General features: G+C 46.6%; 3 protein-coding genes across 6 annotated transcripts; 2 read left to right on the forward strand and 1 right to left on the reverse strand.

The window, feature by feature from the left end:
- Positions 1-1733: 1733 nt before the first annotated feature.
- On the forward strand, positions 1734-8977 carry LOC138142727 (phosphatidylinositol transfer protein beta isoform-like). Of its 4 annotated transcripts, XM_069063818.1 has the most exons (12): positions 1923-2048; positions 2423-2453; positions 2620-2768; positions 2869-2960; positions 3394-3401; positions 3502-3576; positions 4746-4829; positions 4961-5038; positions 5149-5253; positions 6244-6366; positions 7469-7535; positions 8615-8753. In XM_069063818.1, exons 1-11 carry the CDS (start codon positions 2029-2031, stop codon positions 7514-7516), a joined length of 813 nt encoding a protein of 270 aa, XP_068919919.1. In that variant the 5' UTR covers positions 1923-2028; the 3' UTR covers positions 7517-7535; positions 8615-8753. The 4 variants fall into 4 exon arrangements, with proteins under 4 accessions (XP_068919914.1, XP_068919913.1, XP_068919917.1 ...); XM_069063813.1 differs by lacking the exons at positions 1923-2048; positions 2869-2960; positions 3394-3401; positions 7469-7535 and adding an exon at positions 1734-1801 and having other exon boundaries at positions 5122-5253; positions 8615-8977; XM_069063812.1 differs by lacking the exons at positions 2869-2960; positions 3394-3401; positions 7469-7535 and having other exon boundaries at positions 1831-1923; positions 5122-5253; positions 8615-8977.
- Positions 8978-12399: 3422 nt separating this feature from the next.
- Positions 12400-15378, forward strand: IL27 (interleukin 27). The gene is made up of 5 exons (XM_069064352.1): positions 12400-12431; positions 13559-13787; positions 13909-14007; positions 14432-14590; positions 14700-15378. Exons 1-5 carry the CDS (start codon positions 12400-12402, stop codon positions 14904-14906), a joined length of 726 nt encoding a protein of 241 aa, XP_068920453.1. The 3' UTR covers positions 14907-15378.
- A 554-nt stretch (positions 15379-15932) lies between these two features.
- Positions 15933-21123, reverse strand: APOBR (apolipoprotein B receptor). The gene is made up of 4 exons (XM_069063820.1): positions 20972-21123; positions 16930-20340; positions 16461-16744; positions 15933-16369 (listed from the first exon to the last, which is right to left on the reverse strand). Exons 1-4 carry the CDS (start codon positions 21026-21028, stop codon positions 16300-16302), a joined length of 3822 nt encoding a protein of 1273 aa, XP_068919921.1. The 5' UTR covers positions 21029-21123; the 3' UTR covers positions 15933-16299.
- Positions 21124-22983: the final 1860 nt, after the last annotated feature.

Genomic DNA, 22983 nt, shown 5'->3' on the forward strand with positions numbered 1-22983 from the left:
AACCAAGGAGGAATAAGACAGAGCCTAAGATCCACAGTTTAAGGTTGAGTGGTAGTAATAATAGTAATATTATTAGTATTTTAATTAAGTATCATTTTAAATAAATAGTAAAAACTAATTAACACACTAATACTGAGTAGTAATAACTAATACACAACTAAAAGATATGCAAAGTCATTCTATATACATTATCACTAGGATAGTAAAATCCCTAGGTGGCATGGTAGCTCTAGAGTCCTAGTCAGAAAGACCTAAATTCAAATCCAGCCTCAGATACTTACTAGCTCTGTGAAACTGGGCAAGAAAGTTAACCTGTCTGCCACACTTTTCTCATCTGTAAAATGGAGGTAATAATAGCAGCTACCTCCCAGGGTTATAAGGACACAATTAGACACATAATTGTGAAGTGCTTTGTAAAGATTAAAGAGCTACATAAAAATACTAGCTATTATTATCACATTTGATTCTCACAAACTCTGTGATGGTTAGGATTAAGACATTCTGCAGATGTGTAATCTGAGCCTCAGAGAAATTAAGTGATTTGTCCAGAATCACTTACTAAGAAGGCAGAATATAAACTCGGGTCTCTCCCAGCATCAGTTAGGTGGCACAGTGGATTGAGGGCCAGGCCTGAAGTCTTGAGGAAGTCCTCAGTTAAAATATGACCTCAGATACTTACTAGCAGTGTGACCTGGCCAAGTCACTTAACCTGTTTGTCTCAATTTCCCCAGATGTAAAATGGGGATCATTATAGTATCTACCTCCTAGGGTTGTTATGAGGAGCAATAAGATAATAGTTGTGAAGTATTTAGTGTGGTGTTTAGTAAGCACTATAAAAATTTTAGCTGTTATTCTAAATTAATAATATTATTCTTAAATAATAAGAAATTTTCTAAAATTATTATTGTTAAATAGTGATGTGTTATTATTTTATAATGTGTTAAGTAACAAAATGTTAATTTAGAATCGTGACTGGCACATAGTAAGGGCTATATGCTGTCCTTCAGTTGGACTCAGCACCTCATCTGGTGCTTTTTGGCAAAGATACTAGAGTGGTTTCTCATTTCCCTCTCCAGCTCATTTTACAGATGATGAAAACAGACAAACTGGGTTAGGGGACTTGCCCACTCATACAGCTAGTGTATTAGGTCATATTTGAACCCAGGTCTTCCTCGGCTCCCTCTACCCCCTGGTCCACCTAGCTGCCCCTAAGAGCTAAATAAATGTTAGCTATTACTATTTATTCCCGACTCCAAGTCCAGAATTACATCAAAGACTTGGAAGGGCCCTTGGGGCCCTTCTTTCACCTCATTTTACATTTGAGGAAATTTAGACCCAAAAGAGGTAAAGTAAGGTCACACAGGTAGTACAAGGTCACAAACAGAATCTGAACCCAGATCCTCTAACTGCAGAACCTCCTTTCTATTCTTCTGAGGGCCAGTGAAGTAGCACATATACCTCCGAGAACGTCCCTACCTTCGGTCAGTCTCTTTGTTCACTCCTCAGGCCACACCCTCAACCTCTGATACCCTTAAAGGTGGAGCCTTAAAAATTGTAGGGGGGGGGGGCCTTCCTTTAAAAAAAAAACTACAGTTCCCAGCAGGGCTAGCGCCAAACGCCCACTCAGGAGATGGAGATGGGATGGGGGGGGGGGGGTGAGATGGCGCATTGCCCGCTGGTAATGGTAGTCCTTTCTGCCGGCGTCCTCCTCACCTGGCACGTGTCCCTTTCGGAAGGGCCCGATCTCCTCGACTCTAGCTAGCTACGTAAGATCTCTCCTCTACAGGACCCGGAGGCGGGGGTGAGAAGGGGTGGGGGAGGGAGGGTTGTGGAGCCCTTTGGGATGATGTCATCTCATCTAGACCGAAGCCACTCTGCCCCTGCCCACCGCCGGGCGGAAATGGCTGAGATTGGGAGTTAGCGGTATTGTTGGGGAGCAGGGTCTCCAGTTTCCGCTTCCGGAAGGGGGAGGGGTGGCCACTGGCCGGGGTGGGGTGGGGGGTCCCCATTAGAGAAACTAGAAGCGAGATGGTCGTGATCAAAGAGTTGTGAGTAGGGGTTCCGGGCCCGAATGGGAGAGGAGGGTTCGGGGGCCGGTGTTCTGCAAAGTTCTGGTAGGGACCGGGACGGCAGGAGGGTGGCTGTGCACTAGAAATCCCAGGACCAAGAGGCGGGGGACTTTGCCCCAAATCCTTAACCAGTTCTGTGTACGTGGGCGAGTCATATTTACCTTTCCGGGCCTCAGTTTCATCAGTTGTAAAATGGGGACACCCAGGCTTGCACTGCCCATCTGTCTAACTGTAGACCCAACTCCAGAAAAGTCTTGATTGTTCATGACAATTATGGGTGCCAAGAGAAAAGGTCTGCTCCCCGAGCCCGGCCCCACTCCCCTCACTACCTGCCTCTTCTCGTTTTTTTGCAGTCGGGTGCTACTGCCCTGCTCCGTGGAGGAGGTGAGATGCCCCCCGCCACACACCTTCTGGTCCCTGGTTGTCACCCCACCTTTAGTTCTCCCCGAGGGTCCTCCCACCATCTGCCGGGGGAGTGAGGGAGGCTGCCCACAGACTGGGCGCTGTCCATTCCTCTTTCCTCACACAGCTGCTTTCTCTCCATGCTCAGTATCAAGTGGGACAGTTGTATTCCGTGGCCCAGACCAGCAAGAATAACACTGGGGGCGGTGAGGGCATCGAGGTCCTCATCAATCAGCCCTACGAGGGGGGTCCTGGTGAGCGGGGCCAGTTTACCCACAAGATCTACCACCTGCAGAGGTGAGGGTGGCTGGGGCATGGAAACCGCAGAGGGTATGGGGGATGGTTCTGGCGTGGCCTGGACTTTTGGCCCTTGACCCTGGTTTCCTTTACACCGCAGCAAGGTTCCAGGATTTGTTCGCCTGTTCGCCCCTGAGGGTTCCCTGGTGTTTCATGAGAAGGCCTGGAATGCCTACCCATACTGCCGGACTGGTGAGGAGAGTTTAGGTGGCCAGGGCAAGAGAGGGCCAGAGAGATCTGGGTCTGAAAAAAGGCAGTAGAAGGGCGGCCAGCAGTAGCTCAGCGAGTAAGGGCACGGCCCCCAGAGTTGGGATGACGTGGGGAATTGAATCTGTGCTCAGACACTTAGCACCCACCCAGAAACACCTGGCTGTGTAACCTTGCGCAAGTTACTTAACCCCGATTGCTTAAAAAAAAAAAAAAAAGGCAGTATGTCCTGGAACATCAGAAGCTTGAGTGTAGGCATTCTCTGTCCTGGTGCCTTAAGTGGAATGGGAAAGCTGGTGGCTGGAGACTCCTTGTGATGCATAGCTCTAATCTGTTACTCTTCTTTTCCCCATTTCTTTGTCTTCTTCATTTCTCTAAAATCACTTGCCTTCCATCTGGCTGCTGTTGTCTACTTTAGTCATCACGGTAAGATCCCCTATTGTCAGAGAATGGGGAGGGCCAACTCAGTTTTAGCTAAAACACATAGCTTGCTTTCACTAAGTCTTCCCCCTGTTTTTGTGTCTAGAATGAATATATGAAGGATGATTTCTTCATCAAGATTGAAACCTGGCATCATCCAGACATGGGCACTCAGGACAATGTGAGTATGAAGTAAATCTCAGTAAGGTCATACAGTAGTTAGATTGCTGGCCTGGAGTCAGGAAGATCTGAGTTCAAATCCTGACACTTACCATCTAGGTCACCTGGGCAAGTCAATTAACCTTTGTCTGCCTCAGTTTCTTCAACTATAAAATGGATGTAATTAGAGCAACTACCTTCCAGGGTTGTTGTGAGGTTCAAATAAGGTAATATTAGCAAAGCTCTTAGCCTGGCATGTAGTAGGTGCTTAATAAATGTTCATTCTCTTCCCCAAATGTCCGACTATGTCCACCTGTAAGAACTCCAGTCACTAACCCTCTGTTGCCTACCCTCACTGTCCTCTGTCCCTAGAGAAGTTAAGGGTTTCCTGTATTGGTTATTTCTCTTCCATCCTTATGTCCTTTATTTTCCAACAGAAATTTCATTCAGGCAGGTCTACACATGGTTCTCCAGTCATGCCTCTGATTTTCTTTGCCCTTCCATTCCCCCCCCCCCAAAAAAAAAAAAAACAAAACAAACCCTCTACCCTCCTTCCATTCTGAAAATCCTACTTTTTTGTCAAGGTTTAATTTGAAACTCTCCTTTTCATGAAGTCTTGTCCAGCTCCTTGGGCCTCTTCCTTCTCCCAGAATCCTAACAGCAATGCTTATAATCAGCCCCACAAAGCTTAGTACTTCATTGCTTTCTGTTTTTCTTGTTGTTGTCTAGGTTGCTTCTCACATTAGATCAAGGTCTTTGAAAGCAAGCGTCATGTCTTATACTTCTCTTGTGTCCCCATACAGTGCTGAGCCCCTAGTAGGTACCTGCTCAACACATGCATGTTGATTGACTGGTATTTCTCATACTGGTTCTCTGCTGGGACTGGACGGATGTTACCAAGCCCAGCCTTCCCTCTCCAGAGAGGAGGTAGATTGATGAATCTCGACCATGTAATGTAGTACTTAGTCATCCATACCCTGTCTTGTATTGTTCATGGCTGTTTCACGTGTTTGAGTATTCTTAAGTAGACTGTAAGCCTTTGGAGGCATAGTGCCTTATGCTTCTTGTCTTCCTCACAGCGCCAAGCACGTAGCAGGTGCTTATTAAACACTTTCCGTTGACTTCCCTCAGCCTCTGTTGTCTGCTTCCAGCTCAAGCATCCTCTTTTCTTTTCTCTCCATGTTTCCCCAGGTTCACCATCTTGATGCAGAGACATGGAAGGAGGTAGAGGTGGTTCATATTGACATTGCTGATCGGACCCAAGTATCTGACGAGGTAAGTGAAGAGGGGAACAGGTTCTGTGGTAAAACCTAGGGTCCAGGAAGGGTAGAGGGCTGGGAACAAAGGCATGAAGACCTTTGGGAGAAGGTTGGAGTTTCTTGCACAGCTCCCTCTCTCCCTTCTAGGATTATAAACCAGAAGAAGACCCTGCTCTCTTCAGGTCTGTCAAAACAGGACGTGGCCCCTTGGGACCCAACTGGCAGGTAAACTATTCCCTTATACTTGCCAAGCTGGGCAGGGTTAGGCCAAGTAGAGGCTTGGTCCCCAAGGACTATTGGGTTAGCAGTGTGTCTGCATTTATATTTTTGTACAGACAGAATTGTTAAAACATCCGCCCCATATGTGTGCCTACAAGCTGGTGACTGTCAAGTTCCGATGGTGGGGGCTCCAGGGACGAGTGGAGAACTTCATCCACAAGGTTGGAAGAAGTGGATAGGGTGGCATTGGGTTCTTATTGGGAGGGCGGGAGACAGGAGACCAGACACAGGAGACCAGACTTGAGGCTCTGACAAAGAGCTGAGATAAATATGTAAAATCTTTTAGCTTCTGTGTAGGTAGGGGCCTGGGAGCAGTAGAACCCCTGGATCTTTGTGACAGATGGGCTCATGTTGGTGTACTTTCAGAGTAATGTATGACTTTGAGATTATAGAAAAAAAGCTAGCCTGTGATCTGTCTTTTTGTCTCTTCCCTGCTCTGGATAGAAGGAGGGGAGAAACCTAATTTGATCATTAGAGTACCCCATACCTCCCATGTATAATCAGGTGACTTGCCATTTGGCTGAGAGTGAGCCTGTATTGGCTTTGGGGCATTCTTGGTCCACAAAAGAGCACCATGTCTAGACAGAATCATGACCCCAACTTGGGCCATGGGGAATGATAGCATATTCTAGGAGCTTAAGTGTAAGCCCATCTGAGACTAAGTCCACATCTTTATTTTGCACTGTTATCTTCTCCTAGGGAATTATTTCTGGAATTGTTTATTCTGTAGATAGATGATCTTGTGATCTGGAGTGTAGGTTGATAGGGTGGAAAGGAAAGAGAGTGTGACTTCTAAAACCAGGTATCTGGTAAGAGTTGCAAGTAAGTGGAAAAAGGTGATGGGGATTGGACATATGACATCACTTGCCCCAGGGAACCAGGCATACTCACAGATAAGGCCAAGTCCACAGGCTTGGTGCCTTCTGTTGGGCTTCAGGAAGTTGAGAAATTAGGGCCTGGAGCCAAAAGCAAGGTCCCCTGGACCAGGTCCAAAGAGGTGCTTTTGCCCCAGGAAGCTGATCAAGACCATTGGAGCCTAAGGCCTGTGGGGAACTTCATCAGAACAGCATATGGCTGGGTGGGCTTGGGTGGATTCTTATATTTCAGTTATATGTGCTGCTTCTTGTAGAACCCTTCCCCTCTTCCCACAGCAAGAAAAGCGGCTCTTCACCAACTTCCACAGGCAGCTCTTCTGTTGGCTGGATCAGTGGGTTGATCTATCCATGGAGGACATCCGAAACCTGGAGGAGGAGACCCAGCGAGAATTGGACCAGGTAATAGTTCAACATGGTGGGTAGATGGAGAGAACTGGGAAAAGTGATCAATCAGCAATCAGCAATATTGATGAACCATTACTGTAATCCTAGCATCAGCACACAACCCGGAGAGGCCCAGTGGACCTGGAGGAGAGGGACCATTCTGTTTCTGTATTTTTATCTCTGGTACCTTGTACATAACAACCAATCAATAAAGGTTTGAATTAATTGAATAGGGAGGAATTAGGAGAAAGAGAAGACATGGAGAGTTTACCCTGCCCTCAAGGAGCTTACAGCCTAGAGATCGATGTGTATGTTGTGTGATTTAGAGTGTTTTCCTCACAACAGCTCCTTGAATGAGGTAGTGCAAGTATCATTATCCCTGTTTTGAAGATGAGGAAACTCAGGTTGTCTGTGGTCATACATCGAGGGAGTGTCTGAGGAAAGAGTCACATCCAGGTCTCCAGATTCCAAGGTTAGGAGTGGAACCTTCTCAAAGAGGGATTAAAGGTGCCAGCTAAGGCAGATGGATCCAGGACTGCCCCTCACCCAACCCACGTTGAAAGAGGGAAAAGGCAAGATGGAGTGATTAAAGAGAGCATCACCTGGCTGTTGTGAGAGCCCAAGGCTTTCCCCTGACTTTGCATCTCCTGCTGCACCCTTCCCTGTAGGCTTTGGTGTCCTTCTGTGGCCATGGAAGGAATGGACCTGATGCCCAATATTTAGTCCTAGCTTCTCTGAGTGTATTTCTCGTTATTTATCTGTTCCTGTGTCTGACTCCTTTTACTCTTTGGCTCTGCCTCCAGACCTTCTAACATGGTTTTAGTTCCATTCCTTTGGTTCAATCCCCAGGGGAGATTTGAGAAGAGATAGCAAGTGAAAGAACTCTGGTGCTAGCCCACCAGGAATACTCTCTGGAGTTAGTATTTTAAATTATTTTGAAAATTATGTATTAGAACCTGGGAACAGAACCGAAGAAGAAAACCTGGGTAGGGCTAGGAGGGATGTGGTCACAAAGCTAGCAAAGGGATATATTAGATTGGGTAGGGTTCCCATTTCCTAGTGAGAATGAATGCTCTCAGCTCCATAGCCTCCATTCTCATCCCACCCTGGGTTTCAGATGCGGAAGACGGGGCCAGTGAGGGGAATGAGAGCCAGTGATGACTGAGACAACCAGACCTGGGCAGGTAAGGAGGGCCCCAGCAAAGTCTGCTTGGGAAGAGGAAGTAGCAGCACTGCTGGTCAGTGGCGCCCTACTTGGGGAGACTCCAGGCTTCAGGTGCCTCTGCCCTTCTTGCCAGCACTACCCAAGGACCTGGGGGGTTCTTTACCGGGGCTTTGGTGCCTTATCTCCTCTGTATCCCTCCTCAGTAGTGAGCCATCAGCAGGACCATATTCAGGCCAGTTGTTTAGAGTGCAAGAGCCTACTTTCACTCCAGGGTGAGGATGATCAGGGTGCAGACTCTACAGGTTGGTAATTGCAGGTGCACAGCGTAGTTTCAGAGGGCAGTCTTGTCCAGCTTAGGAGGTAAGTCTTAGAGATTTCATAGATTGAGATTCTTTTTTCTTTAAATTTTTTAAAAATATAAATGTAGTAGCCATCAATAAAACCAAATATTCGTATATATGAACATGTTTTTTTTTTAATGAGATACCTAAAATTCCAGGCTACTAGACCTAGATTCTTCTATCAAATTTCCCTTATACCAGCCCCTTTATCTCTGGTCATCTCTGCCCTCCCTGAGAAGTTTGTCTATTCTTCTTAGTTTCCCCTGATTCTGCCCTCAATAAAGGGCAGAGCTCTGTTTCCAAGTTCACTGTGTCTTAATCTCAAATAGGCCCTTTCTGTCAGGATCTACAGGGCCAGACCTTTTGTTCAGGCAGTCTGCCCTATAGGCCGGCCTCTGATCGGTCACACTCTCCTGGTCTCCTGTCCTGCCACCCCACTCCCTTCTGCTAGTTTCTGGCCAATTTCTCTTATATCTTGTCTTTTCTCTCCCTTGTTGCCCCCAATAAATCCCAATGTACCTTGTTTCCAACTTATCTTTACACTGATTATTTAGCTAGTTCAGCCAATATAAGTACGGTACTATCTTTGGCATACATTTGTGTTTGTAAGCTCTTTGGTTTACTTAGAACACACATCTGATCTAGGGAAGATTCAATAAAAACATGAATGGGAGAGTTATTCATTATACTTCATCTTAGGAAAAATCAAACCCTCCTCTGATCCTACCTTCTCAACTTTTTCCTCTCTCACACCCAGGTACCTGCCCTGAGATGGAAAATTGAAGGGAATTTGGTGCAGTATCGACCCAGTAGGCAGGAGGAAAAAGTGAAGCTGCTGCTTTGGGGGTGGGGTGGCAGGGATGGGATACCTGCCTGCCCTTCTCCAGCTCTGTCCCACCATACTCTCTCCTGCCCTGGAGCTTTTCCTATTCCCAGAAATACCTGGGGACCGGGAGTTGGAGTAACATTCCAGGGCCAAACACTACAACCACTGCTCCCTTTCAAGCCTGGAAAGGACATGGGGAGTAGGGGAAACTTGACCTACTGCCATTCCTGATGCCAATGGAGTCAACGCTGCACAGTAATAAAGTCCACATGGGCCCCTAGGCCTCACACTGTTGTTTGTGAGGGTGTGTGTACTTTGAGGGGTGTAGGGAGGCGGGTCCTTACCTCCTGTCCCACATCTTAGACCCTGGGCCTAAAATAATAATAATGATAGCTTACATTTATATAATGCTCTATAGTTCTTGTTTGGTCCTCCCAAAAACCATATGAGGCAGGAAAAGAAACATCTCTTTAGACTGAGAGAGAGGCTGAGTTGGGCAAGGTTTCACAGAGGTAAGTAGTCAGCAGGGAGTAGAGCTGGAATTTTTTGACCACAAGTCCTCATCTCCTGTAAAGACATGGAACCGCCCCCCTCCTCAGCTCCAAACCCCTCAAGGACCCAGAATGGGTTTGATATCTTCCTAAGTGATTCAGGGGAACCCATTCCTGGCTCCTGGTTTTTCTTGTGCCACAGGGTAAGTTGTAGGGAGATAATCCTTTCTGTCTCCAAGGTGATGAAAGAGCCTTGTCACCTGGGAGCTGACTCTGTAGAGGTTAGGGATTTCTGTCTCCCAGTAGTAGCAGGATTTTCAGTCACCCATTGGAACCCAGAAGGAGGATCTCCTTGTCTTCATGATGTTGTAAAGCCCCTCCCACCCCAAGGGAAAAAATATGGGGCTGTTGCAGGGTGGGAAGGGGGAGGCCTGGATTTGATTTTGATGCTCAGGAAACAGCTATTTGTTAACTAAAGCAGTGCCCAAGAGTTCCCATTTGTTAGAACTGTGTTGAGGAGGAAAGGAAGAAAGATGCCTAGCAGAACAAGAACCTAAATTCCCAGAAGTGAAAAATGTCCAGCTAAATTCTAGGTGCTGTGACCTTTCCTTTGCCTACTAAGGAGGGGTGGGACAGGGTGGTGGGTGGGGGTGGGGGTGTCAGGCCAAGTGGTCTATAAGAAGGAAAGCTAGTTCTTTCTGGAGGTGAAGCCCAGCATCCCCCTTGTGCTGGCCACTTTGCTGAACCCAACTTCCATCTACTTTATTCCCTCTTCATACTTCTATACCCTTTTTAATCTCTCAGTCATCACCATCTCTGAACCTCCAACTGCTTCCCTTGACATATTAAAAAAAAAAACAGATTAAATTCATAGGAAAAACAAAAGAAGTCCTTTCTTCAAATAGCATCTCATTATGAAGGTGACTTGGGAAGGATCATGCACCTTCAGAGAGTCCTGGGTCTCTTCCTCCAAGGCCATTGGTTCCTGGAAGCCCTTAGCTCTCCCTCCAGTGACCAGGTTCCTGGGGAAGAAATTGGTATTTCCCTGGCCTGACCACGAAAGCCTGGAGAGCTAGCTCTAATTGTGCCCATACTAAAGGACTGTAGGGGGGGAGGATGGGGAAGCCCCCTCTGGTTTCTTTCTCACTGCCAGGGACCTAACTGGGAAGTCCCACAGGCTGTAAATGGAAAGTGGCAGCAATCGCTGTTGGGAAGAAAAAGAAACCCCCAACACTGCCTCGCCTCCCAAAGATGGGAAATCCAGGGTTAGAGAAGGATAGGGAGCCGAAGACAATCCTGGGATCTTAATGGACGGGCGAGCCTAAGGACTGTAAAGGGCCATTACCATTGAGAACAGCTCTTTTTCTCACGTCCCAGCCATACTCCTAACTGGCCGTGATCTGAATCTTTTAACACCACCCATCAACTGTTGAATAAAAGACTGATTGTGTAATCCCACAGATTTTCTTTTAATCCCAGCCACAGACTAACCCCTCATTTTGGTCACATAATGACTCCATAACTCTGGCCACAGATTGACTCAGTCCTAGCTTCAAATTGACCCCAAATCCAACCACTGATCCCTAACTTGACCATAAACTGATGCTAGCCATGGATTAATTCCCTATCATTAACATAGCCTGATACCCTAACCAAGTACAAGGTTTTACAACTGTCTCCAATCTGAAAAAGAATCTTGAGTGTGAATCTTTCAGTACAACTTATATCCTCCCACACTTCGGGGGACAGTGCTCAAAACTTTTCTCATGGTTGGCAGATCCATGTCATTTAATGGGAAAGACAACCTCATTATAGAAATATGCAAGAAATGGGCAGGTAATTTATGTCTGCAGGAAAAACAGATGGATGGGGTGGCTACATGGTGCAGTGAATAGAGCACAGGCCCTGGAGTCAGGAGGACATAAATTCAAATCCAGCCTCAGACACTTAACACTTACTAGCCGCATGATCTTGGGCAAATCACTTAACCCCAACTGCCCTGCCTTCCCCCTGGCAACAAGCAATAAACACACACACACACACACACAACACAGATGTATCACGCTGCTAATGCAGAGAGTATTCTGTAAATAGTTTGAACTAATTAAAAATTTATAGAGGATGAGATGATCCAAGAATCAAATTGGAGATGGTAAATGACAGAGGAAGAGTTGAGTCCTAGCTACCTAAGGAGGAAGCCAGTCTATTATCCCAACCCCTATGTTGCCAAAAGAAACTCCAGCCCCCCTGACTATGGGAAGGGAAATTACATTTCCCCATTTCAGAGGAGATCGAGAGCAAAGCCGAAAGTGTAAGTAGGAGGGAAACTGAAAGTGGGGGCTGGCCCCCCGTATAAGAACCCCAAGAGGGGGGATGGCTGGTAAGAAAGACATTGCCAGAAGATGAGAGACAGGAGCTGGGGTGAGTCATGAAATAGGGAATAGATTAATTGAGCCTCTGGAATTGAGGGATTTGGGGATAGGGGGTGGGTTTTGGGATGTGGGGGCCAAGGGGCTTGTGTTATAGAGTCAAGGACCAAGGGAAAAGATTCCCTAAGAGAAAAGACAAGATAGAGATGAAGGGAAAAGAGGGCAGACTATAGACTATATGGTAAGGCAAGAAGGTGGGACCCTAGTTCTATTGGAAAGGGGTTGAGGGGCAGGCAGGGTGTCTTGCTCCCAACAGAGGAATTGTTGAGTTGGGGGCAGGGGGAAAGCAAGATCTGTAATGAAACTATAGCCCAAGACTGAAGGAAAGAATCTTGTTTTACTTGGCATCATGAAGTCTAGGGATCTTAGGGGTAAGAGTGGGTTCTTTAGGGGCCAGTTCAGCTTCTGGTCTAGGTAAGCAGGTTTCTCCATTGAGTTTCTGGTTGTATGACTTATCTCACAAACTCAATTCTTTGTAGGGGGAGAAGTAGTGGTGCTAGGTTTTCTCTTTCAGAACAATATTAAACTGGAATCTAAGAACTAAGAATCACAGTGGTCCTCATCCCAAATGTAGGACTGTTTGGTTGACCAAGGAGAGCGGTGATACTTCAACTCCCTTGATCCTATCCCCTTGAAGGGTTTCCCATGCAACTGAGATGGGAAGAATAAGTCATCTTGGGTACTGGAACCCAGGATGAACTAGAAAATGGGGAGGGTAGGAATGGAGAAGGAAAAAGCCAGGTTAAGGTATTAGAGGTGGGGGCATTCCTTATCTGGGGAGAGGAATGGTTAAAACATGGATAAGGATGAGATCAAATCAGAGTTTTGGTTTGTGTTTCGAGGAGAGTTGGGTAACTAATAATTACAAGATTTCCTTTTCCTGAAAGAGAAGCCCCAGACCACTAATTTCAGGCTTCTATCCCTATACCCCTTCCAACACCTACCTACTCCCCATTCCTGCCCTCCCTCCTCTGTCCCTCCTTCCAACCTTCATTTCTTTTTCTCATTCCTTAATCCTGCTCTTCCAAACTTTTCCCTTCCTCAATCCTTTCCCCTAACTTTCATCCTCTGCCTCTCCCTCTGACCCACACCTCTCTTCCCTCCCTTAACCTTTAATCCTCTATTTTTACCTGACCACCTTCCCATTTTCCCTCCATTCAGTCCCATATCTCTGTACCCCCTCCAACTCTTATCCCTTTTCCAAACCTTCATTCCTCCATCCTTACAAGCTTCACCCAAAAGTAATTCTCCTCTTTGATCTCCCACACCCTTCTTCTGACCCTATTCTTTGTCTATACTCTAACATCCACTCATTTTCTCTTCACCCCAACCCTCACCCCTCTCTCCCCCATCCATTTATATTCCCCCAATACTTTCTTCTGGTCCCTCATGGTCTTCCCTATGTGGTCTGCCAATTTAAAAATTAAGCAAACATTGAAGTGCCTTCTCTGTGTAGAGCACCATGCTAGGTACTGAGGGAAGTATAAAAATTAAATAAAGCAGACCTTGCTTTCATTGATGGAGCTCACAGCTTGCACACATGAGTGGACAAACATTTCTGCAGTTCTTGCCCCACTAATCCCATCTCTCTTTTCTACCTCTCAATCCTCATTCCCTTCTGCTTCAGTCCTTTCCCTACCACAACCCATTCTTCCTGTTCCCTAGATCTCTATCCTTATTCCTTTTCAACCTCTGATGTTCTAGATCAGGAGGGAATCCAATATATTCTGAGAAGTCTGAGTAGTCCCAATCCTACTGGAACCCCCAGATTAACACACACACACACACACACACACACACACACACACTCACATCCAAAATCATTGGTTCCTCGGGATTGAGATGCTCTAGGAGACCCCTGCCATACTCTGGGAGCCCTGGGCCAGGCTAGTCTTTCTCTAAGTCCATTAGAATTGGAGCCAGCTGTGTTCAGTGTTCCTGGTACTCCTCTTCAGCTGCTCACTCCCTTCTTGCCTATTCTATCCTGATCTCATGTTCTCCCCTTTTCAAGGGTTTAATCTCTTGCTGCTCTCCTTGCTCCTGAACAAAGCTGTCATCTGGGGTGTCCCATGGCCTCGAGGGCAACCTCCCCATGGTTTGTTGGACATGAGGAGTGAATTCAAGATCAGCCTGAGGCTTGCCAGAAAGCTGCTTTCAGAGATCCGGGGTATTGCCCACCTCTTTGTGAGTTATCAGAATCCAATTGACTAGGGAGTGGAAACATTTGCTGAGATTTGGTTGGCCGGAGGTTGGCAAGGGAAGTCACCTTGGAGAGCTCCCCCACATTGATCTTTTGCTTCTACAGGCAGATACACATCTGGTTGGGGTGTCCTTGGACTTGCTACCCCTGAGGGAACAACTTCCCAATGTCACCATGACATTCAAAACCTGGCTTCAACTTTCAGTGAGTTAGGGAAGAGGATTGTGCTGTCAGGGTTGAAGATGAAGGAGCTCCTGAGGATGAGGATGGGGTTAGGGTTTGGGCATGAGGATGATGACTGATGACAGACTGAGGCAGGGGCTAGTGAATGAGACTGAGGTGGATAGGATAGGGTGGAGGAGGGGTGTGAAGGGCTAGAATGTGACATGAGAAATAAGGATAGGATGGGATGGGGATAATGAAGGTATGTGGTTAGAAATGAAGGATGAAGAGGGGTTTGAAGGAATTACATAGATGAAGGATTAAAGAAAGTAGGTGGGCTAGAGATGGAGTTGGTGTCTGAGATGATCTCATGATTGAGTCAAGGCCTGGGTGTCAGGGTTCTGTGCTGGGAACTTTTCATCCCGAAACTTAACCTTATTTCCCTGTCTGATTCTTCCTTTCCCAGGACCCAGATCGACTTTGCTCCCTTTCCAGACTTCTGGGCCACTTTCAGGCTCCTCTAGGAGAACTAGAGAGCCACCAGAGCTGGAGGGGTACCCTGAGGAAACGCCTGTGGATTGCTCAGCTGGATCTTAGGGACCTGCAGTCACATCTCCATTTCCAGGTGTGGACACCCCTTCCTCTGCCCTCTAGGCTCACTGATAACCTGAGTAACTCCCTGCTTTTATCCTGGTCTGTGTGAGACTCTTATGATCCCTTGTTTCTTATCACAGATGAAGGCTACAGGATACAGTCTTCTGGAGGATAAAGAAACACAGGGTCCGGAGGAGAGGGTCTTAGGAAGACATTCTCTCACTGTGCAACAAATCTCCTGGCCACAGCTCCTGAGTACCTACCAGCTTCTCCGATCCCTGGAGCTAGTTCTTGCCCGAGCTGTCCGAGATTTCTTTCTGCTCTCAAAGGGAATTGCTCACACATAATCCCTGGCTACTTAAGAAGTACAGTTTTCAACCAAGGATTGATGACTCTACTACCTGTATCACCTTCTAGGATTGTTTTCCTCCCTTCCTTGTATTTGGTTTCCAACCTGAGGCCAAGCCCCCTGCCTTGAGCCATTTGGGAAGGAGAGATCCCAGATTTTAGTCCAAGTACCCATCCCCTGCCAGTGATATCAACTCTGGTTAGGAGACTGGCATGTGCCCCTTTGGTTCTCTCCTGCCTCACCTGCTAAGCCCATTCTCATCCCATAACTTAAGAGCCCTTCAAGTTCAGGGAAGGTATTTATTTCTTGGATATTTATTTATTTTTCAGGAAAGTGTTGGTTGTATTTATTCTTTTTTTGCAAAAAAAAAAAAATGGGGAATAGTCTTCCTTCTGCTCACTTGGGGAACTCAGAGAGTGAGATCAGATACTCATTCTTGGGCAACCTAATAATAAACACTCACAACCCCTCTTCTTCTCTTTCTTCTCTGAGCACTTAAGTCCTTTGGGTAGGCCCTATAGCAGAAAGTATGGCTACCTGGGAACAGGAAAATAGAGGGGAGAAAAGAAAAAGGAGACAAAAACTGAAAGTCTTCAAAGGCAAAGTGCCCATGACCATCTGCTACCCCCTCATTGCCATTGCTTGGAGCTCTTCTCTTTGGGGCAGAACCATCTTTGAGGGGACAGCCTAACCTTATTCAGTTGTGGTGGCCACTGTGACAACTAGCTTTACTAGGATTTTAACATGTGTCCTAGCTCTTCTCAGGGCCAGAGCTGCCTTGGGGATGGGGGTATGTTCAGTGCCCCTGTCTGGTCCTCTCCCCTAGTCCTTCACTGAAGCTATTTCAAACAACTCAGCTCTAGGTAGCCCAAGCTGATATACATTCTAGGATCCCTGGGCTTCTGGTTCATTCCCTCTCTCCCCCATTTCTTGTTTGGACAGTATGGAGGTAATAATCCACCTGTGTACACTATGTACTGAGGGGAAATGGGGCTTCCTAAAGTAATAGGGATGATGGGCATGATGAAAGTCAAAACCACCTTTCTTTATTTCAGGCTTTCATCTGATTTGTGGGCAGATCCTTGTGTTCAAGGATGGGTGGAGGTAATGGTGGGGGTAAAGGCTTCAAGGGTATAAGACAAGTGAATATAAGTCTCTAATTCTTCTTTCAAGCATCTTCTTCATCTTTGTCTTCTTTCTTCCAATTCCACACTGTCTGGGTGAAATAGAAAAAGCTACCCACATCTGGGGCTTCCCTTTTAGGGATCAGAATACATGATTAGAGGTCATCATGAGGTAGGAAGATCATCCCAGGCTTGAAGGTAGGTGAGCAAAGTAAGGATGGGGAGTGGTGGAAGAGGGGAGGGGTATTAGGTTCATGGGACTTCAGGTCACTGGGGCTTAGGCCGTCCCATACGAGCCTGTAACTCCTGCATCATGCTGGGATGAGCAAAGCCAAACCTAAAGGAATAAAGAGTATCATGGAGAATTAATAGGTCATGATTGGGAGCCAGGGATTGGTTCTTTTCCTTCCTCACCCTCACCTCCTTACCCATGGCCTAGGGGTCGTTTCCTTGCTGTGACTCCTGTCTCCTCTGGCTTGGGGGGTCTTGGCACTGCAGTTTCCTCAGGCTGGAGTAGTCTCAGTTTTGAAGCTGGGGCTTCTTCCTCATTGGGAAGGAAGCTCAGAGATTCATCATCATCATCATTGTCACCATTCTTTGGTGCTGGTGCCCTTCGAAAAGAGGGTCGTGATCGGCGTTGGGAGGCATTCCTGGAGAGGAGAACTCTACTTCTTGGAATGGAGAGGTCCAGGCATGGACCAGGGATGGGGGCCTGTCGGAAAGCAAGAGAGGAATCTTGGGGTCATGTCCAAGGTTTGGCCCTAATTGGTTCTTGGAATCTCACTGATGTCACTAGGTACTTTATCATTAATATAAATAATGACGATTTAAATTTTAATTATACTTTACAATTATATAGGACTTTATGGTTTTCAAAGTCCTTTCACATTGTCTTACCTCACTCCAGCTGCTCTGGGTTTCATCAGCAGGATTGGATGCAGGAGACAGTCTTAGTGCTATGGAGTTGGTGGGTGCTGTGGCTTCTGTCTCCCTGTTTTCTAAAGCCTCCAGGGCTCCAGAGCCTGTATCTGCAGCTTCTTCTCTTCTCCTGCCTTGACCAGGGTCAGCTTTCTCTAAGTCCCAAACTCTTCCAGTCTTCTCACTGGATTCCCAGACACCAGAAGCTTCTGAGTCCTTGTCTTCATCTCCCCAGCCTGCTGCTTTCTTGGGGTCAGAATATACAGCAGGCTCCAACTCCTCCCTTTTTCCATCTCCTTGACCTGCCTCTTCTATGTTGTCACTGACTTCCATCTTCTCTGCCTCCAGCCTCCTGCCTTCATTAGGCTCTACTTTCTCCATATATTGGTTGTCCATGGAACTTTCCCCCTCTACAGCATGGCTTCCCCCAACTTTGGCCTCTGCCTGGGTGTCTTCCTCACACCCTGTCTCTTCCTCCAGGGAGTTCACACCCTGGTCTCCCTCAATCCCCTTTCCTGTTTCCCTGTTTTCCTGGCCCTTTTCAGGCTTTTCCTCTGACTTGACTTGCCCCTCCTTCAGCTCTTCCTCTATCCCCAGCTCCACTTCTTTGTTGGTTGTTACTACCTGCCTCTCTGCTGCCTGATAGAAGGCAGCTTGCTCTTTTTCACAGTCACCCTCTGCCTCCTCTTTCCCAACCATCCAGGATCCTTCAGCATCTGCTGAGTCTGTTTCTTGGTCTCCCTCAGATTCTTTCTCCTCCCTCTCCCAGGTTCTCCCACTCTCTAAATCCAATGTTCTGCTTCTTTCATCCTCCCTCTCCTGACTTCCCTCAACCTCCTTCATCTCCTGGTTTCTTATGACCTCTCCTTCTGCCTCCCAGTATCCTTTAGCTTCCATTGCTTCCCTTTCCTGGAGTTTTCTGACTTCAGACTCTTCCATTTTATGGCCTTTATCAACCTGTGCCTCTTGGCCTCCCTTGAGCTCCTTCTCCCAATCTCCCCTGACTTTTTTCTCCTCCATCTCTGGTTCTGTTGTCCCAGTCTCCTTGGTCCCCCAACCTGTTTTAACTTCTGCCTTTGGGACTTCTTCCTGTTTGAACTCTTGGTTTCCCTTAGTGTTCCAATTTCCCTTGTCCTCTCTAGTCCAGGGTGTGAAAACTTCTTCCTTACCTTCACAGCCTCCCCTGTCTTCTATTTCTGTCACTTGGCCACTCTCAACCTCTTCTCTTGTTATCTTCCAGCCTTCTACTACAACTAAATCCTGTTTTTTCACATCTTGGACATTTCCATTCTCTGTGTTCTCAATATTTTGGGCACTATAGGCTTCCATCTCACAGCCTTCCAAGGTCCTGCTCTCTGGAATTCTGAATGGTTCCTCCTCTCTTCCTTTGGCTTCTTCCTCCTTTAGATCCTGAACTTCCTTGGACTTGTTCTCTGTCTCTTGGGCTCTCCCAGTTTCTGCTTCCATATTCCAGTTTTCCCCAATCTCCTCAGGGTTCTGGTCTTCCTTGACCTCCTCTGTCCCATAGCTTACCTTGTCATTTGTCTCCAACTCTTGTCTTTTTCCCACCTCTGCCTCTCTCATTAACTTGGCTCCTTCTACCTCTTTTTCTGGTCTTGTTACCCAAGTCTCTTCTGAGTCCTCTATTCTCTCTGTCTCAATGCCCTGGGGCCTCCCAGGTTTTCTCTCCCAGATTCCCATGACTTCCTTAGCTTTCACTGACCCTATCTCTTTGCTCTTACTAACATTATCGAGTGTTCCTTTCCAGATTGTAGTCTCCTGAATGTCCTGGCCTACGTTTTGCTCTGACTGATTCTCACAGCTTTCCCCAGCCTCTCCCTCTAATCCCCAACTTTTTTCAACTTCCATCCTTGATTCTATAACTTTCACAGTCTCCTTTTTTTCCATGACCCAGAAGGCTACCACTTCTTCCTCCCTCCCTATTTTTTGTGTTTGAACTTGCTCTGGGAATGTGTTTTCCTCAGTCCCTCTCTCCTTATCTTTCTTCTTCAAATCTTTCCCAAGAGCCTCTTCTGTGTCCCAGCCCCTCTGAATCACCTCCATGTTCCATTCTCTACTGATCTCCATATCCTCTGCCTTCCAGGCTTCCTCACCTTCTTTTTTTGGACTTGTTTCTGCTGTTTTTGACTTTACAGCTTCCCTGGCCTCAGCTTTCTCCATGACTGAAGTTATCCAGACCTCAGGTTTTACACTGTCTTTTCTCTCAGTCTTTTCTCCTGGCTCTTGGACTCCTTGTAGCTTTTTTATATCTATATCTACTGGCTTTATACCTTGGACTTCCCAAGCCACTTCCTTTTCCCTTTCCTTTTTTGCACATGTGATCTCACTCCTCTCAACCTCCCAAGTTCCCTTGACCTCATGCTTCTCTAACTCCTGTTTTTCAGAAGTTTCTACTTTCCCATCTTTCCCAAATCCTCCCCCCAGGGCTCTATCAGGTGTCTTCTTGGTCTTACAGCCTCTGGTTTCTATTTCTATCTTCTGGCTATTCCCAGGCTCTCCTTTTTTCATCCTCTGGGCTTTCTCACCTTCTCTTGCCTCTTGCCAATTTTTGACATTTCCTTCTATCTCTGGTGTTTGCCTGTCCTTTTCCTTCTCCCAGATTATTCCATTCTCAGACTCTACCCCAAAGGCTATCAAAGCCCTTTCTTCAAGATCTCCTGGTTTTATCTCCTTGACTTCCTCCTTCTTTTCTCCCACAAGCTCAGTTTCCTCCTGTTTCCAGTAGTTCTCAGTTTTCCCTGCATTGACTTTCTCCTTACTAGGCTTTTGATTTTTCTTGTCCTGTGCTTTTGGCTTTTTGCCACCCTTTTCTTCTGAGGCAAATCCTTCTGTCTCCAAGTATCCTTCAACCAAGATCCCTTTTTTTTTGCATTCTCTAGCCTCTACTGCATCTATCTTTTGACCTTGCTTGGGCTCTATCCCCATCATAGACCCCGCTCCTTGGACCTCTACCTTGTAGTTCCCTCTGATTTCTCCTTTAGCCTCTTTGGAATTCTTGTTGCTGCTGTCCCAAGTTCTACATACCCTGGTCATCTCCTCATTCAGGCATACCCTGACCTCTTTTCCTGTCTCCCAGATTCCCTCAGCCTTTGATTCCTGGATTTCCCTGCCCTTTTTTTCTTTCCCTTTCTCCCAAGCCTCTCTTGACTCTGACCCTCTAGAGGAAAAAGTATCTGCCAGATCTCTGGAGCTGATCACTTCCTCTTCCAATGCTTCCTTAGACTCCTCAGCTTGCTGGTTCCCTTCTGCAGTCATTTCCCCAAGCTCTTCCCCTCTCCCCCCATCTGTCCTGCTGAGGTTTCCCCCCCTTTCCTCTGCAGAGGGAACTGTATCCCCTAAGAAGTAGGAAGCAAAGGTGCTTAGGGAGTCCTGGAATGAGAAAAGGAGGTAGGGATGAGGTGTGAGGGCACAGATTAGTGACTCCCCCTCACCTCAACTTTTTCTTCCAGCTACATCATGATTCTAGGGGAAAGGAGAAACCATGGGTACCAGGACAAAAAGAGTGAGGAGCTCAGCTGAGAGAGGTATTTCAAAAGAAAAGGGGAGAGGGAGAGAGAGAGAGAGACAGACAGACAGACAGACAGAGACAGAGAGAGACAGAGACAGAGAGACAGACAGAGAGAGAGAGGAGAGACAGAGAGAGCAAAAGGAAGGTAGCTATGAGAAGTCTTCAGATCTTCAGAGTCGGGGAGGGAATTGGGTACAATAAGTCCTGCCGGAAGAGAAAGGACAACACAAAACAGCAGACATAAAAAGAAAAGTATGTCTATGTTGAGGGTGAAGGTGTGATAGCTAGTATCAGGGAAATTGAAAGAAAGAAGAGACAGAGGTCTGGGTTCCCAGGATCTTTTAACTGGGACAGGGATCAGGGATCTTGTGAGGGTAAGAAATCTGATTCCCCAAAAGCAAAGATATAGGATTCTGGGTTAGGGAAAGGGTGTTTGACCTTACATGTTAGGGAAAGGGGTCTAAAACCCTTGCATCTCCTTGCCCCTCTCACCAGAGCCTCCCTCAGGGCATGGTGAACCCCAGGGAAGTGAAGCCTCAGGAATTCCATCGGTCTGTCTTTAGTCCATCCAGAAAGCCTGCAATGACCTTCCCCTCCCCAATCATCCTGCCTTCCCCCTAGTGTTGCTACTTCCTTTTCTGCCTTGACCCCTCCCATTCACTCCCAACACCACAGGCTATAGAGTCCTGTACTTCAACAAACACAAACTTGTACCCCCACTTTAAGTCTGGGAGCTGGACAGGCTACAGGATACAAACTGGGGAGAGGGGACCTGGGGTTGGAGAGAAAAGAAAACAGCTAAACATTGTCAAGATTGGAGAGGGTGGGGATAAGAAACATGGAAACTAAAGCTTTGGTGACTCAACGACTGTGCTAATACACCTCAGCCATTTCAGCACCCCTAGCCCCAACTCAAACCACAGGCCCTTCTGGGAGAGGAAGTTGGGGTTTGTGGTTCCTGCTTCCATCTAAGATGAGAGACAGTGGGGGAAGGGGAAACAAATAGAGTGAGAACAGTGAGTTTAGTGCCTGCGGCATGTCAAGGTAAAGGTTACCAGCTTCACCTTCTCCCTCCAATCTTGCTGGATGAAATTCCCAGTGTGACCCCCACCCCACCCTGCAAGACTAGCCAGCAACTAGGGCACTTATGGGAACTGAGAAACATGTGATCACTCTAAGTCAAATAGAAGACTGAGATCAGGATATGGAAGCTTAGAAAGAAGCAAAATACTTCAAGAAAGTTGTCGCATTAGCCTAAGGGTTTCTGCTGGCTATTTGGTTGCCGATGTGGGTCAGACACATAAGGACTGGGAAGGTCCTAGGACTAAGAACTAAAAAAGAGTGGAGCCCCCTTCCCCAGTGGTCATTGAGCACCAATAGATGGCAGTAGAGCTTGGGGAGAACAGCCTAACAGAGGACATCAGTATTATTTATCACAGCTTGATGACATCACCAGAACAGATAACTTGAGCAATCCTATGAGGGAGAAGCAAATGGTAGGTTTAGAAACTGAGAATTATAATTAAGATGACTTAGGAATGTACTGATATGCGTGTTCCTTCTCTAACCAGTAGGAAAAACAAATGTGAAAATCTGTACATCCTTGTGTGTGGGCAAGAACTGGGTTTTCTTTGTCATTTATCTTTCCATGCCATTAAATTAGGTATCTTTTCTTTTAAACTAATGTATCTGCTGGTTAGTCAACTAAAAAGGCAATTGGCATATAAGAGTTATGATTCTGAAGAGATGCTGATTCAAAGCATGCCTTCAGCCTGGGGCTGCTTTCTTGGGATCCTACATTCAAGAGAATTCTGGTCACAAAGTGGTAGGGGGGCAAGCAAAGGGAAGTCAGAGTTCAAAGCACTGAGTTCTTTTGGGGGATGCCTAGAACACTTTCTGGGGCAGGGTGAAAGGCTATGGATTGTCAGGGCATTGGTACTTGCTGGAACTCTATACCTATATTGTGGGAGGGAAGGTCCTGTTAGTAGATGATAGACCTCTTTAATCAGATTTAACAAGGAGTGCTGAGGTTTGGGAGGGTTAGAACCTTAGTAAACAGCATCATAATATAGGAAAAAATGAATTGGAGGCAGGATTTTTTTTTTTTGCATGACTTCATATTTGCTGCAAGGTTTTCTTTTTGTTTTTCCAAAGGAGGCTGTGGAAAGAAAAAAATTTTTCATTAATTAAAAACTTTGTTAAGATGCATTAGATTTGTGTCGAAGACCTTGATTTGAATTCTGGTGCTAACCACCCCAGTGACCCTGAAAAAATTCCTCTGGGATAGTTTCTTCATCTCTATGACAAGGGGCTGCATGATCTCTTAGGTTCTTTCTAGATCCAAATATATGGTCCTCTGATCCAGCTCTGAGCTCTGAGGTCACCTACAAAGCAGGGTTGGTTTGTTTTGTTCTTTTTTGGGGTGGTATGGTGGGGGCTGTGCTCCTGTAGCAGTCTGGTACTATATTTGTTTCCACCTGTTAATGCAGCCTCTAACAGTATAC

This window comes from Petaurus breviceps, unplaced genomic scaffold (genome assembly GCF_028583685.1).
Source record: "Petaurus breviceps papuanus isolate PSGF00001 unplaced genomic scaffold, PetGlider_PUasm1.0 138, whole genome shotgun sequence".
Lineage (NCBI taxonomy): Eukaryota > Metazoa > Chordata > Mammalia > Diprotodontia > Petauridae > Petaurus > Petaurus breviceps.

Coding starts and splice junctions, on each gene's coding strand:
- LOC138142727 (XM_069063818.1), top strand. CDS start 2,029: ATGGTCGTGATCAAAGAGTT. Junction 2,049..2,422: donor ATGGTCGTGATCAAAGAGTT/GTGAGTAGGGGT, acceptor GTTTTTTTGCAG/TCGGGTGCTACTGCCCTGCT. Junction 2,454..2,619: donor TGCCCTGCTCCGTGGAGGAG/GTGAGATGCCCC, acceptor CTCCATGCTCAG/TATCAAGTGGGACAGTTGTA.
- IL27 (XM_069064352.1), top strand. CDS start 12,400: ATGGATAAGGATGAGATCAAATCAGAGTTTTG. Junction 12,432..13,558: donor GAGATCAAATCAGAGTTTTG/GTTTGTGTTTCG, acceptor ACTCCTCTTCAG/CTGCTCACTCCCTTCTTGCC. Junction 13,788..13,908: donor GGGGTATTGCCCACCTCTTT/GTGAGTTATCAG, acceptor TTGCTTCTACAG/GCAGATACACATCTGGTTGG.
- APOBR (XM_069063820.1), bottom strand. CDS start 21,028: ATGGAATTCCTGAGGCTTCACTTCCCTGGGGTTCACCATGCCCTGAGG. Junction 16,745..16,929: donor CCCAGAGCAGCTGGAGTGAG/GTAAGACAATGT, acceptor GCTTTCCGACAG/GCCCCCATCCCTGGTCCATG. Junction 16,370..16,460: donor AAACGACCCCTAGGCCATGG/GTAAGGAGGTGA, acceptor TTATTCCTTTAG/GTTTGGCTTTGCTCATCCCA.